General features: G+C 39.9%; 1 protein-coding gene across 1 annotated transcript; it reads left to right on the top strand.

Moving 5' to 3' along the window:
* The first annotated feature begins 461 nt into the window (after positions 1–461).
* LOC138885685 (uncharacterized) lies at positions 462–962 on the top strand. Its single transcript, XM_070166661.1, has one exon. It carries the CDS (start codon positions 462–464, stop codon positions 960–962), a length of 501 nt encoding a protein of 166 aa, XP_070022762.1.
* The last annotated feature ends 15,331 nt before the right edge of the window (positions 963–16,293 follow it).

Genomic DNA, 16,293 nt, shown 5'->3' with positions numbered 1-16,293 from the left:
GGCAGGCAAGTTGGTAGTCTAAAGGGCTGGACGTCGGGTCCCACAGCACCGAGAGTATAGCAAGTCAAAAGTCCAGGTTCTATCCGCGGGAATTGGTACCTCCTGTCACCTATTTGTTTTAGTTAATTTGTTGTTGTAGTAGTTCTGGATATTGGTTACCTTCTAGTTTATACCTATGCTTGTTTGTAGTTGCATTTTTGTCTAGACCACACCGTAGGTATAGCGGTTGTGGTTTGTAATGGTAGAGTAAGGTCATGTCCTCGGGGTGGGCGGGTGGTGGGGCGGGGGGTAGGACATGGGTCAGGGAGTGGGACGGAGCCTAGAGGGGGTAAAGGGAACAAGGGAGCCTGTAGGTTGAGGATTGGATCATGGAATAGAGGGACGTTGACGGGTAAGTCTATAGAGCTAGCGAAGATTCTCCAGAAGAGGAAGGTCAAAATAGCTTGTGTTCAGGAGACCAGATGGGTAGGATCGAAGATGAGGAATGCATACAGGTTCAAATATGGTACTCCGGACGCGTGAAAGGCAAGAACGGAGTGGGTATTTTGGTGGATAGGGAGCTCAGGGAGTCAGTGGTTGAGGTTAGGAGGGTTAAAGACAGATTGATAGCGATTAAGTTAGTAGTTGGAGGGAGCACTCTGAATGTAGTTAGTGCGTACGCGCCGCAAGCGGGCTTGGGCGAGGAGGTTAAGAGGTGCTTCTGGGAGGGGTTGGATGAGGTGGTGTGGGGTATTCCGTCAACGGAGAAGTTATTTATAGGAGGGGATTTCAATGGTCATATTGGGTCATCGCCTGAGGGTTATGAAGAGGTGCACGGTGTCTTCAGCTTTGGGGATAGGAATGGAGGTGGTACTTCTCTATTGGATTTCACTAGGGGTTTTGAGTTGGTGATCGCGAACTCTAGTTTTCCGAAGAGGGAGGAGCATTTGGTTACTTTTCGGAGTATGATGGCTATGACCTAGATTGATTATATACTCCTCGAAAGGGGTGATAGGGGGTTGTGCGAGGATTGTAAGGTGATCCCGAATGAGACCCTCGCAACTCAACATAGGCTTTTGATGATGGACGTCAGTATCATGATAAAGAGGAAGAAGAGGTTTGTACGGGGTCAACCGAGGATAAGGTGGGGTGCTTTGGCTAAGGATACGGCACATAAGTTGGAGAGGCGGTTGATGACTATGGGTGCCTAGAAGAGTGATGAGGATGCTAACGCTTTGTGGACGACGACGGCGAACTGTATTAGGGAGGCGGCGAGAGGGGTGATAGGGGTCTCGAAGGGCTACTTTGGCGGCCACCGAGGCGACTAGTGGTGGAATGATGTGGTCAAAGGTAAATTAGAAGCAAAGAAAATAGTGTACCTTGCGTTAGTGGAGAGTGCCGATGAGGAGCAGAGGAGAGCAAACAGAGTGAGGTATAAGGAACCTAGGAAGGAGGCAAAATTAGCGGTCACAAAGGCTAAAACTACTGCATTTGATCGGTTGTATGAGGAACTGGGGGGAAATGTGGGGACAAGAAGCTATTTCGGTTGGCCAAAACGAGAAAGAGAAAGGCTCGTGACCTGGATCAAGTTAGGTGCATCAAAGACGAGGAAGATAGAGTATTGACGAAAGACTCCAAGATTAAGCATAGATGGAAGATGTACTTTCATAAACTTCTGAATGAAGAGGGGAGCGGTACCGTCGTGCTAGGGGAGTTGGGACACTCTGAGAGTCACCGAGACTTTGGGTACTGTAGGCGTATCAAGGTTGATGAGGTAGTGGGAGCTGTGGGCAAAACAACAGAACCAAATGAGATTCTAGTAGATTTTTGGAGGTATGTGAGTAGAGCGGGCTTAGAATGGTTGACTAGGTTGTTTAATGTTATTTTCAAGACGAAGAGGATGTCAGATGATTGGAGATGTATTTTGATGATTTCGATGTTTAAGAACAAAGGTGATATCCATAATTGTAACAATTATAGGGGCATCAAGTCGTTAAGTCATACCATGAAAGTTTGGGAGAGGGTGGTAGAAGGGAGGGTGAGAAGGGCGGTATTTATTTCTAAAAATTAGTTCGGGTTCATGTCGGGTCATTCTACTATGGAAGCTATCCACCTTATAAGGAGGTTGGTGGAACAACATAGGGATAGGAAGGGGGATTTGCACATGGTGTTTATTGACCTAGAGAAGGCGTATGACAAGGTCCCTAGGGACGTACTTTGGAGATGCCTGGAAGTGAAAGGGGTACCGGTAGCATACATTGAATTGATAAACGATATGTATGATGGAGCTAAGACTCGGGTCAGGACTACGGAAGGTGACTCCGAGCTTGTTTTGGTGATTATGGGGTTACACCAAGGATCTACGCTTAGCCCATTCTTATTTTCTCTGACGATGGATGCCTTGATACACCATATTCAAGGGGAGGTGCCATGGTGTATGTTGTTCACTGATGATATAGTTCTGATCGATGAGTCGCATAGCGGTGTTAATGTGAGACTGGATGTGTGGAGGAAAGCTTTGGAGTCCAAAGGTTTCAAATTGAGTAGGACCAAGATGGAATATCTGGAGTGTAAGTTCAGCGGCGTGTCAGGGGAAGCGGACGGGGTGGTGAGGCTCGACTCACAAGTCATCCCCAAGAGACAAAGTTTCAAGTACCTAGGGTCTATTATCCATGGAGATGGAGAGATTCACGGGGATGTCACGCACCGCATTGGGGTGGGGTGGATGAAATGGCGGTTAGCATCGGGAGTCCTGTGTGACAAGAGGGTACCACCAAAACTCAAAGGTAAGTTTTACAGAGTGGTGGTTAAGTTGGCTATGTTATATGGGGCTGAGTGTTGGGCAATTAAGAATTCACATGTCCAGAAGATGAAAGTAGCGGAGATAAGGATGTTGAAATGGATGTGCGGGCATACTAAACTGGATAAGATAAGGAATGAAGATATTCGGGAGAAGGTGGGCGTTGCTCCCGTGGATGACAAGATGCGGGAAGCGAGGCTTAGGTTGTTTGGACACGTGCGGAGAAGAACCATAGATTCCCCGGTTAGGAGGTGTGAGCGGTTGGTTTTGGCAGGTATGAGAAGAGGTAGAGGGCGGCCTAAGAAGAATTGGGGCGAGGTGATCAGGCAAGACATGGCGCGTCTTCAGATTTTTGAGGACATGGCTCTTGATAGGAACGTGTGGAGGTCGAGCATTAGGGTTGTAGGCTAGGGGTAGTGCATTGTTTTTTCCGGGTAGTCTGATAGAGCTTTGCCTATGTTTGGTAGTGGTCTAGGTTGTGTTCACAGTATTTTGTTGTTTTGCATAGGATTGTATTACTGCACTCCCTTTCACTTATTTGGTGTTAAGATATCATTATTACTTCCCCTGCTTCATTTATTGTTACAGATCTCCTCTTGCATTTCTTTTCTGATATTATTATCTCTTCTATTGAGTTGAGGGTCTCCCGGAAACAGCCTCTCTACCCTTCCGGGGTAGGGGTAAGGTCTGCGTACATCCTACCCTCCCCAGACCCCACTAGTGGGATTTTACTGGGTATGTTGTTGTTGTTGTATTAGTGTTTTACTTGATGCAGTTGTTTCTTGGATGCCGAGTGTGGTTCCCAATCTCGAGGACTGGGTCAGGATATTAATATCGCAGCCAACACATGATGAGCGCGCATGGCACGATTGGTAAAGGGTCGAAGGGCGGCTAGTAGTCACGGTAAACTTTTCTTCTTGACTTAATGATTTGACCACAGTTCGAATATTTTTCCGAACTTAATCATTTTTCTTCTTTTGTAGGTCTCGGTAAGGATGTTATGATGAGTCCCCCATCTGGTGATGAAGAAATTCCTCCCCTATCATTTGTCTCAAAGTTGGTAAAGGAGAAGAAGAGGAAAAGAGCTTCGACTTCTGTGAACTCTAAGGGCCAGAAGCCCAAAAAGAAAACAACCTGTAAACCCAAGGGGAACATCATCCCTTTGACTTTGGAGTCAGTCCAATGGCTAAGAGAAGAGCCAGAAGAAGAAGAAGAAGAAGAAGAAGAAGAAGAAGAAGAAGAAGACTCCGGGCTTGTGGCCCATGTGCGAGCTGGCACTGAGATTCAAGGAATTACTGAGCTGGTAGAGGTTGAGACTGCTCCGCCTCGACTTGATGAGAGTGAGGGGAAGTCTTCGACTGAAGTCCCCGAGCCAGAAATAACGGAAGATGCTTTTCCTCAAAGTGAGAAGGCTACCGAGGAGGCAGTTGATGCTGGTGTAGAAACCGGGCTCGAGGCTTCCCGAGATGAAGGCGCCTCAAAAGATTCACTTGCGGTGATAAATATCAAGGATTCCCCTTCATTTCCTTTGTTTAATAAGTCAATGATCAAGGAGTCTAAGGTGGTGGAGAGGTCCATGAAGCAGAAGACCCTTTCCGTGGTTACTTCGTTGGAGTGGAGGATGCCACCTGCCTGGGTGATTTGGAAGTACCGAGAAATAGGTCGAGCGAGGCTTCCTCGAGCCTTAAATTGGTCAATCAATTTCCAGCTCTAAGTGTCGATCCCGGGCACAAGCGATCAATCGTCATCTCGATTCCGGAGGATGTTCTCCCCCCCCCCAAAGGGAGGCTAGCTACCTTTGGTGTTTGGTAATCGAATAGGACCAGGCTAAGATGGACGAAGTGGAGATGCCCTGCTTGTTCAATGAAGCTTAACAAGCGTTGAATCGGGTACCCTTAAATATTCTCTTTTACAATTCCAAGTTCTGCACTTATGCTTTTTTATATAATTTCCTTTTCCAAGTTTTTTAGGCTTCGGTGCTTCATCATGAGGCCTTTTTCTGATCCCGAGAGGAGTTGAGCTGGTATGAGGCCAAGATCCGGGGGCTTACCGAGAAGAATGATGCCTTCAAACTTCTCAGTGAGCAAAGAGAAATAGAGGTTAAGAGCCTTCGAGTTGATTTAGAGATGGCCCAAAAAGAGCATGCCAATCTGGTCGAGTAGGTAAACAGAATCTTTGAAGTTACTGAAGATGAATCGGGCACAGTGACTAATGAAATGAACCCGCAGGTACAATAAAAGATTGGCATAATCGGGCAGCTTCGTGAAGAGGTAGGAACTGTAAAGACTGAGGCCAAAGAATGGAAAAAACACATGGATCGTTTGGCACAGAAAAGGAGACTGCACGGGCCCAGTCGGCCTCGGCTGAAATCCAGCTCCAAAATATAAAAGATAAAACCTTGGTGCAAGCCAAGAAAATCGAGGAGCTCCAGTCCTAGTTGGGTTCAACAATTTCCGATCGGGAGAAGTTGGTCACAGAGCTCGAAGCGGCCAAATCGGAGGTCGAAGCGACCAAGACCAATGCCAATGCAGTGGTGGGTATCTATCGGGCTGATGCTGAAGCTGCTCAAGTTCGAGCAAAGGAGGTTTTCGAGGCTACTCATATTCGAGCAGAGAGGAACACCAAGCATGCCAAATATCAATCTCTACTGGAGACCCTTGAGTAAATCCATGCTCGGGGCTTTGACCTTTCAACTGAGATCGAGAACATTAAGAAGGATAAAGCTGAAGCTGGGAAATTAGCCTATCCCGATGATAATGATGAATCTGAAAGCTTGAGCAAATTCGAAAGTGCAAAAGACCCCAAGAGTGAAGATGCTACTCTCGGAGATGACCAGGTCACTTAGGCTTTTATATAGTTTTTGTATTTCTATCGAGGTCGTTTTGGCCTTTTGTAAAGAACTTCCATCGAGTCGTGTTGCCCTTGTAAAAAGGTTTTGATGAATATGTATAAAACTTTTTCCCTTCCATAGCTTATGAATCTGTTGTTAATTTATGTAAGGAGCGCCTTAGCATAAAATTATAAAGTTGTATTCGAATGTCTAAGGTTTGAGATGGTAAGGACAGATAATATGTACTACCCTCGACCGTTTCTGATCAGTGGATCCCCAATGATCATTCAAATTCGAGATGAGGTAGCCCTTAAGCTTAATGATCGAGTGAGGATTCGCTCGAACTTGAAGTAAAAGTAACCATTAGGCTTTATGGTCGAGTGAGGGCTTGCTCGAACTCGAGATAAGGTCGCCCTTGGGATTTGAAGTCGAGTGTGAGGATTTGCTAAAACTCGAGATAAGGTGGCCCTTGGCTCGATAGATAGTCCCCGAGTGAGAATTTGCTCAAACTCGGGTTAAGGTAGCCCTTGGGCTTTGTAATCGAGTGAGACTTGCTCGAACTCAAAGTAAAAGTATCCCTTAGGCTTTATGGTCGAGTGAGTACTTGCTCGAATGCAAAATAAGCTAGCCCTTAGGCTTGATGGATGGTCCCCGAGTGAGAATTTGCTCGAACTCGGGTTAAGATGTACCCTTTTCGGCTCTCGAATTTTTCCCTTTGCTTTATCATTCGTATTTACAAAGGTCAGAATGCCTTAGCATGAAATGATAAGTTTGTGTTCGAGGGTTTGAACAAAACCTTGCCTTTATTGCCTTTCTGGGTTAAAGCATTATTAGGGTTCAAAGTTACTGAATTTTTCTCCTAAAAATATCTCAAGTTTAAGTTTCTACCGAGGGTAGCCTTTAGAACCGGTTGTGAAAGAATTTTTTTCTTTTGCGAAGGCCTATTTTGTTACGGGTTTTGGACGTCTCCAGTCGTGATATATTGGCCGTAGCCTTTTAGTTTGGGAACTGCCCATTGGGATCGTTCTCCCGTTTTATTTGGGCTTGCCTGAGATAACCGTCCCCAAGTGGGGCGGCAGTGGCCTTTAAAATTCGAGGATCTCCTAATAGGTCTTATACCCTCGACGTTCAATAGCTTGGTATGTTTGAGTTTTATTTTTTGAAAGGCAGTCCCCGAGTGTGGGGGTGGTTATCCGAACTCAGGTTATGATCAGCCCTTGAGCTCGTTTGCATAATAGATTGGAAGTATGGAATTGTAAAGTAGAAAAACTTTTTCAAGGACATGAGGTAATTGCAAGGAAAATTACTTCTCTTTATTCTTGTATAAAATGATTACACATGTGTACATGTTTTGTGCCAGGGCTCAAGCAATCTATATGGGCACGATTCGTTCGATCGTTTGGACCTTACAAATCTCACCTCGTTACTATGAAGTAATTTCTTTGCAACAAAGTTGACATTCGGGGGCAATGCCCCCAGTATTCGAGGTTGATAGTAGAGGAACCTCGGATACTGTTAATGCTATTTTGGACATCGATTCATGATCGGCCTTCATTTCTAAGTGAGCACGATCCATTGTTGCCTCGTTAAAAACCTTGCCAAAAAATCCAATGGGGACAAAAACGCTGCAAGGTAAAAAGAGTGCAACGCGTGCTTTAAGACCTAAGCCTTCGTGCCGCTACTTGTCGACAATATGCAAGTGTTAGTCAAAAATTAGAAAGAATTGAAATGGGTCGTACCTTATCATTTGGATTTCGGGTGTTTAATATGACCTTCCTTGGTACAAGTCCCCGTGAACTTTGACCTCAATCATTTCTCCTCTCATTTCGTGCAAAATTTTGCCCAGATTTGCCGCCTCTACGGTCCCCATTATACTGTTGATATCGATCTCTATTTGACATTGGTTCTTGTTCAATATCTCTCTCGATTCTAGCTAAGGTCCTATTAGGATAAACGAACCTAGAAGGAGTCCCCAGTTGATCATCCTCGGCCCTAATCTTCAACTGATATCGATTATGTACATTAGCCCAAGTGACGGGTGGATACTCGATCAAATTCTGCTTTAACTGCTATGAATCAATGGAACTTCGAATGTTGAGACCTTGTGTGAAAACTTGAATAGCCTAATCATCAGTGACCGGTGGCAAATCCATTTGTTCCATTTGGAATCGAGATACGAATTCTCTGAGCATCTCGTTGCCCTTCTGCCTTACCTTGAAAAGGTCCAACTTTCTTGTTGCGACCTTAATGACCTCGGCGTGTGCCTTTACAAAAGAATCTGCAAGCATAGCAAACAAGTGAATAGAATTAGGCAGTAAATTATGATACCATATCATAGCCCCCCTCGATAAAGTCTCCCCGAATTTTTTCAGCAAGACGGATTCGATCTCATCGTCTTCCAAGTCATTTCCTTTGATAGCACACATGTAGGAGGTGACGTGTTCGTTTTGATCAGTCGTCCCATTATATGTAGAAATCTCGAACATACAAAACTTCTTGGGGATTGGCCTCGGAGCTGCACTTGGGGAGAAAGGTTTTTGTACAAACTTTTTGGAATTTGTTCCTTTCAGTATTGGGGGAGACCCCGGGATCTGGTCGATCCTGGAATTATATGTTTCCACCTTCCGGTTGTTTTCTTGGATCTTCTTTTCCCCTATCTCGATTCGCTATGTCAGTTCTTCGAGCATTTTTATGATAGCAGGATTGGTCTCGAATCCTTTTCATTCGATTTCCTAGAAGCCGATTTGGCCCTGTGTACAACTTCCTGGGATGGCTCGAGTTCGACCTTGCTTGGTGTGTGGTTCTGATTTTGGAGCTGAGCTATTGTTTCTTATTGGTACCGCAACATTTCGAAGATTACCCGCAAGTTGATCCCGCCATCTTCACTGCCATATGTATTCTGAGAAGCTGATCGGCTACCCCCACGATGTTTCTTTCGGGGTCGATGGCCAAATTTCCATTGATGGCTACATGCAAACTGTCATCGATTGGATCTACAACCGGAACTCCATCGAGGCCAGTAGGGGGTATAACATTTCCTGGTGCAATGTTCCCATTTTCGCCTTGGTGGCTGAGATCATTATCAATGTGTTGAGGTGTTGATTGAGAGTTTGAAATTTTTTTTAATCATGTAATCAAAGATACTTCAAAGAACAAGTGTAAAATAGTGTGTGTTACGAAAATTTGTACCAAGCAATCACTATTATCCTTAGTCCCACGGTGGGCGCCAAACTGTTTACCCTAAAACGGATAATAATTGAATTTATATACTATAGTTTTAAGAACACGTGAATTACTTGGCACAAACTGAGAGAAAACGTAAAATGATATTGAAATTAAATAAAAATAAAGAAAACCAAATGAGATGTTTAGCTTTGATCCTCAAGATAGGTCGCATTCGAATCAAATAAGTATTTTACTGGAAAGTATGAACCGAATAACAGAGTATTGAGAGCTTAAGAAGATGGTATATTGGTTTATATAACGTGAATATGATATCATTTACAAATGATCAGACCCCATTTATATAGTAGGGGAGTCCTACTCTTAGTACAAATCTAAATACAGTAAGAAATCCCATGATTGGCTAATTAATCAGCCTTTTCTTGATACGTGCCAGGATTTGCGTCGTGATCCTCACCCGATTGCAGATATTTTATCTTTCCACTATTCGACCCAGTAAGCCTCCCTCAATCTCCATCTTATTCGGTCCCGATCTTAGTCGATCTCATTCTTGGTCGGTCTCGATCTTAATCGGTCCTAGGGTCTCGAGCTTAATCGGTCCTAGGGTCTCGAGCTTAATCGGTCTTAGGGTCTCGAGATTGACAACCTAACTTTGCACCATAGTTTGATATAAATCGAAGTCAATCCTTGACTCATCATGCTCCAACCTCGATCAGTCGCACAAAAAGGACAAGCCCGATTTTAACCGTATACAAAGAAAATGGCTCAAATCCTCGTATAGATCAAGTACGAGTATGAACTTCAATCATAATTAAAGAAACTATGGAACCAAATCGGATTCACAAAGTTTATAGGTTCTTGTAATAACCTCAAATTAATGTATAATAATAACTAATTTCACAGTCAAATATTCACATATATTTAGTGAGATTCATAACACATACATTGTCTAGGCAAAAGCTACTCAATTCATATATACCCCTAACTTATACTCAAGATCCACCACAGTGAACCAATAGAGAGTCTAGAATTTAAAATCAATAGGTTTTGTTTTGTATGTGTGTGCTAATTTTTCATCCACATAGTTTTTTGAAAGCGTTTTTCATGAGCCGGGGGTTTATCGAAAATAGTCTTTCTATGTCTCACAAGATACGATAAGGTCTGCATATATGTCCCACTTTTTCTACATTCTATTTGTAGGAACACACTGAGTATATTATAATTGTCGTTATTGTTGTTGTATATATAGTCGGTGTTAGATGCAATAAATTTGCTCAAACTCACAGCGGCCACGGGTGTGTACTGTAGGGAAATGAGACCGAAAAATAACAATAATAATACTGCTTTAATATTATTTGTAATAGGATACACGAATTGGCTTGAGTCATGCTAGGCACTGTCCTAAGAAACTATTTCAGCAATGTGAAATGTTTTCCAAGATTAAACAAGTCCATCTCTATTTATTTAGAGGATACAGGGATCAGCAAAATTAAATAATAAATCTAGCAAGTTAGAATAAATTGGAGGGAAGAAATTATAACAAAAGATAATGATTTGTTCAACAGTGGGAATAATAATTACTGAAATGATTAGCTAAAGAAGAAAGTAATGATTCACTAAGAAAGTTTAAAGAAGACCATTTTTTTGTTGATATCATACGGATGACAAGAAGGCTATTTATAGAGGTACTTGGGGTCTTCTTAAATTGTCAAATGTTTGATTGCATGAATGATGATTGCCACTTGTTTATGGCTCAAACATTTGGCTACATATCTTTATGCAAAATGCCATATGGTAGGTATTCATAGCCACTTGGCTTAGTAGAGCTATTTGTCACACAATCTTCTAAACCAATGCCACATGTAAAAAAGTCTTTTGACACATTACCAACAATTATCAACAATCCCCCACATCAAAAGACCTTTTTTTGTTTAGGAATACAAAGTAGGAAAGAGTAAGACTTGCTGGATTTGCATGGTCTAAATGTAATAGATTTGGTGTCTTAAGGACTATGAACCAAACTTAGACCAATAAAACGTAACTCGCAGAATTACTGGTGAAATATAATATTTCTATGAACCAATAATTCTTATTGTAAGCCAGAGATTTTATCAATCACATTTTGACCCCTGGTAATTTTGATGTTCAACGCGGTTTTGCGCCCAATAGACCATGCGCGTGCCTGGTTATTCATGAGAGCTCTAGTGACTAGGCCAAAATCTCATAGGAGCGGCCCACTCCACTCTCATATAGGTAAATTCATCAAGTGTATATTGCTTTTAAATACACCATCCATAAGGACTATGAATTTCATTAAGAGTTATAACTTAGTCTCTCAATTAGTAGCAGTCAAGCACTCTTTTTTAGTGCATCAGTGCAAATATTGACTTGTTATTACCCATATGAACCTACTTCATGGGATCTCCAATCACATAGGTTGGGTTACCATCGCTATTGACAACATTTCGGCCTTAACCCCATCTCTTTTGAGGTTTGAAGAATTAATTTTCTTCCCACAGGTTTAGTCAGAGGATCGGCCAAATTTATCTCTGACTTCACATAGTGAATGGAAATTATTCCATCTCTCAACAGCTATTTTATAACATCATGTCTCAGTTTCATGTGTCTACTTTTACAATTATAAGAATTATTCTTTGTTATAGCTATTGTCGCTTGGCAATCACAGTATATAGACACAGGAGGTAATACGTTCTTTATTAAAGGGATATTAGCTAAGAAGTTTCTTAGCCACTCAGCCTCAGAACCAGCTAACTCCAGAGCTACAAACTCTAATTCCATAGTCGATCTAGCAATGATCGTCCGTTTAGCTGATTTCCACCATATTGCACCACCACCAAGGGTGAATACATAACCACTAGTGAATTTTGTCTCATCTGAATCAGAGATCCAGTTTGCATCACTGTACCCTTCTAAAGTAGAAGGAAATCCACTATATAGGATACCATAATTCATGGTTCCTCTCAAATATTTCATTAGTCTATCTAATCCAGACCAATGCTCTCTGTTGGGATTATGATTATATCTACTCAGTCTACACACTGCATAGGCTATATCAGGCCTTGTAAAATTCATTAAATGCGTCAGATTCCCAATAATCTGAGCATATTTAGACTGAGCAACTAGGTCACCATTATTCTTTTTCAACTGAGAGTTAGCATCAAAAGAAGTGCTCACAGATGTGACATTAAAATATTCAAACTTCTTAAGAAGTCTCTCAACATAATGTTCTTGAGACAATATTATTCTATCTTCATTCCTTATAACTTTAACTCCCAATATTGTATTTACTTCACCCAGATCGTTCATATCAAAATCAGCAGATAAAAATAATTTAGTACTTTGCACAATATTTAAATTTGTACTAAATATAAGTATGTCATCAACATACAAATACAGTATTACATTATCATCGTCTACCACTTTAGTATAAACACATTTATCCACCTCAACTGAAGAAAAATTGTCTCTCAGTAAGACTTGTTCAAATTTCTCATACCACTGCTTAGGAGCTTGTTTAAGTCCATAAAGAGATTTAATTAATTTTCAAACTTTATTTTTCTTGTCCAGAAATGACTCAGCCTTCAGGTTGAACCATATAAATTTCTTCTTCTAAATCACTATTTAGAAAAGCAGTTTTGACATCCATTTGGTAGATAAAAAGCTTATGAATTGAAGCTAAGGCAATTAAAACTCGAATAGAAAAAATTCTAGTCTTTGGTGCAAATGTATCAAAATAATCTATATTTTGCTTTTGAGAAAATCCTTTTGCTGCTAACCGAGCTTTATATTTATCTAAAGATCCATCAGGATTAAATTTCTTTTTGAAAATTCATTACAACCAATAGGTTTTGCAACAGAAGGTAAGTTAGTTAAAATTCATGTATTATTTTTCATAATAGAATCAATTTCAACTTTTATTACCTATTTCAAATATTTAGCATCTGAAGAAGAAAAAGCTTCAAAATAATTTGATGGTTCATTATCGACAAGAAAAGTTTGAAAATCATTTCCATAAGAAAAATATTCTTTCCTAGGCCTTTCGCTCCTTCTCAATTCCTCATTAGAGATAATTTCATTATTTGTTTCAACAGGTGTATGAGAAATTTTATCAGATAATGGATAAATATATTTAAAGAACTCAGCATTCTTTGTCTACAACAACAACAACAACAACCCAGTATAATCCCACTTAGTGGGGTCTGGGGAGGGTAGTGTGTACGTAGACCTTACCCCTACCCTAGGGTAGAGAGACTGTTTCCAAATAGACCCCCGGCATCCTTCCCTCCAAGAACTTCCCACCTTGCTTTTGGGGAGACTCGAACTCACAACCTCTCGGTTGGAAGTGGGGGTTGCTTACCATCAGAGCAACCCCTCTTGTCCTCAGCATTTTTTGTCTCAATTATAATATTGCAATCAAGTACATCACTTTTTAAAATAAGAAATCTATATGCATCACTATGTTCAGCATATCCAATTAGCATGCAATCAGCAGTTTTAGAACCTATTTTTCTCTTTTAGGTTCAGGCAAAGAACTTTTGCAAGGCACCCCTATGCTTTTAAATATTTTAAATTAGGTTTATAACCCTTCCACAATTCATAAGGAGTTTTGCTTGTTCTTCTATGTTGTATTCTATTTTGTAAGTGACATGTAGATAAAATAGTTTCACCCCACAAATTATCAGGAGCATTAAAACTAACTAACATAGAGTTCATCATCTCTTTCAATGTTCTATTTATTCTTTCAGCTACTCCATTTGACTCAGATGAATAAGGCGGGGTTACTTCATGAATAATTTCATTATTTTTACAAAATTCATTTAAAGATAAATATTCTCCACCCCTATCTGATCTAATTCTCTTGATTTTTCTACTAAGTTGATTTTCAACCTCAGTTTTATAAGAAATAAAAGCATTAAAAGTGTCATCTTTATTTCTAAGCAAATACAACTTAGTATATCTAGAAAAATCATCAATAAAAAAAGTAACATAATACCTTTTACCACCTCTACTCATAGTCTGCTTCAAGTCACCTAAATCAGTGTGAATTAAAGATAACAATTTCGTTTCTCTATTTACGGAAAAATAGGTATTTCTAGTACTTTTAGCTTCAGCACATATTTCACACTTATTAATATTACTTGAGTCTAAACCAGATATTAATCCTAGCGACTGCATTTTCTTTATATACGCGACATTAACATGTCCTAATCTAGCATGCCACAAAGAAATTGACTCAGCCATGTAAGCAGAAGAAGATGTATTTTTATTATTAGTATCGGAAATATTAAGCACAAATAAACCATGGTTACAATATCCATTGCCCACAAAAATTTTATTTTTGGTCAATACAACCTCATTATTTTCAAATGAAACCTTTAATCCAACTTTTCCTAATAATCCCACATACACCAAATTGGTTTGGATATTAGGAACATGCAATACATCACTCAATGCTTAAGTTTTACCATATGTGAGTTTGAGAAGAATTTTTCCTTTCCCAAGAACGCGAGTTGTTCTTGAGTCACCAAGATAAATAAATTCTTCTCCTTCTTCAATTTGGGTGTAAGACAAAAATTTATTTTTGTCTACACAAGTGTGTCTAGTAGCACCAGAGTCTATCACCCAATTTCTCACATTGGCCACATTATTTATTTGAGAAATGACCGCAACAATTATATTATTCGCTTTAGTCAAATTTAATTTTGACTTAGCGAGATTATCATTTATCTCAACTCTTCTCTTGCATTGAGGTGCATTTTTCTTGAAGGTTTTAATATTATCATTGGATATGCAACCATGTTTATTCACATACCTGTGTTTGGACATTAGTGTCTGCCAAAGTTGTGGATGCAATAACGTATTTGCAACATCATGGATATCTGGCAGGACGGCTGGAACAGTAGTAGCGGAGACATCACCAAAATCGGTAGCACCATCAAAAAAATTTACAGTAGTATTACTTGCCATAGTTTCTTAGATATTAGGGAAATGACATCGAAAAATAACAATAATAATACTGCTTCAATATTATTTGTAAGAGGATATACGAATTGGCTTGAGTCGTGCTAGGCACTGTCCTAAGAAACTATTTCAGCAATGTGAAATGTTTCCCCAGGAGTAAACAAGCTCATTTCTATTTATTTAGAGGATACAGGAATCAGCAAAATTACATAATAAATCCAGCAAGTTAGAATAAATTGGAGGGAAGAAATTATAACAAGAGATAATGATTTGGTCAATAGTGGGAATAATAATTACGGAAATAATTAGCTAAAGAAGAAAGCAATGATAAGCTAAGAAAGTGTAAAGAAGACTAAGTTTTTGTTGCTATCATAGGGATGACAAGAAGACTATTTATATAGGTACTTGAAGTCTTCTTAAATTGTCAAATGTTTGATTGCATGAAAGATGATTGCTACTTGTTTATGGCTCAAACATTTGGCTACATATCTTCATGTAAAATGTCATATGGTAGGTATTCATAGCCACTTGGCTTAGTAGAGCCATTTGTCACACAATCTTCTAAACTAATGCCACATGTAAAAAAAGTCTTTTGACATATTACCAACAATTATCAACGTGTACTCCATAGCTAAAAGAACTCAAAGCATGCCCATGTGAAACAAGTTCTGATCTACGGAAAGCACTTGGTTTTTCTACATATACAAAAGGGGGTTTTAGGTGGGGATGGGCATTAATACTTGATTGCTTTCTTCATCATATATATGCAGGGGCATTATATTGGTCCCCCACCTCCCTCCCTCTCTTTAATTTCCATTTGTTTCACTTTTAGTTCGTGAGTTGACGAAACAAGAATAAAGAGTTGCAAGAAAGTGGGGAAAAAAACAAGCAACATTTAACTTAGATCTCTGGCGTTTTTCTTGGATCGTATTATAGATCTCCATGCTTGTTAGATCTCTAGGGGAACTCTTTTTTGATAGTACACTTCCAATTTTATTGCATAAATATCAGTAAATTATTTCTTCTAGATATGCACAAACATAACCAAAAAATTCATCCACTTGCAGAGTTAATATATGAGAAAGGAAAGTCATGAGCTCGAGGTTTTAGGGACCATTTAGGTAATTGACTATACAGTAGAGGACCACTTCCTAATTTGGTCTACTGGTTCAATTTAAGGGTTGTTAAATTTGGAGAACATAATTTATTGTATTTTAGAATTACTAACGTTTTGGCTAAGAATCTTCTTATCTGATAATTCCTGAATGACCAAACAAATTGTTCTAATTGCCGTAAATGATCCAAGTCCCTTGTATTCTGTTGCTATACTTTAATATATAAATTAAAGGAAAACGAAGAAAGCAAGAGGGTCAACGAGGTTTTTGGTTTGGTATGCACTTCCAAATAAAGATTTGAAGGGCTGGTGTAGTTCAACCAGCTTTATTCTACTTATTTTTCCTCTCTAATTTTGAAAGGGAACTTTTATGTCTTATTCCCCTTTTTGTTCCTTTTCTATTAT

The sequence above is a fragment of the Nicotiana sylvestris genome, chromosome 2 (genome assembly GCF_000393655.2).
Source record: "Nicotiana sylvestris chromosome 2, ASM39365v2, whole genome shotgun sequence".
Lineage (NCBI taxonomy): Eukaryota > Viridiplantae > Streptophyta > Magnoliopsida > Solanales > Solanaceae > Nicotiana > Nicotiana sylvestris.
Note: the sequence above shows the minus strand (reverse complement) of the source record. Positions and strands in the feature narration are given on the sequence as shown.

Coding starts and splice junctions, on each gene's coding strand:
- LOC138885685 (XM_070166661.1), top strand. CDS start 462: ATGGGTAGGATCGAAGATGAGGAATGCATACAGGTTCAAATATGGTAC.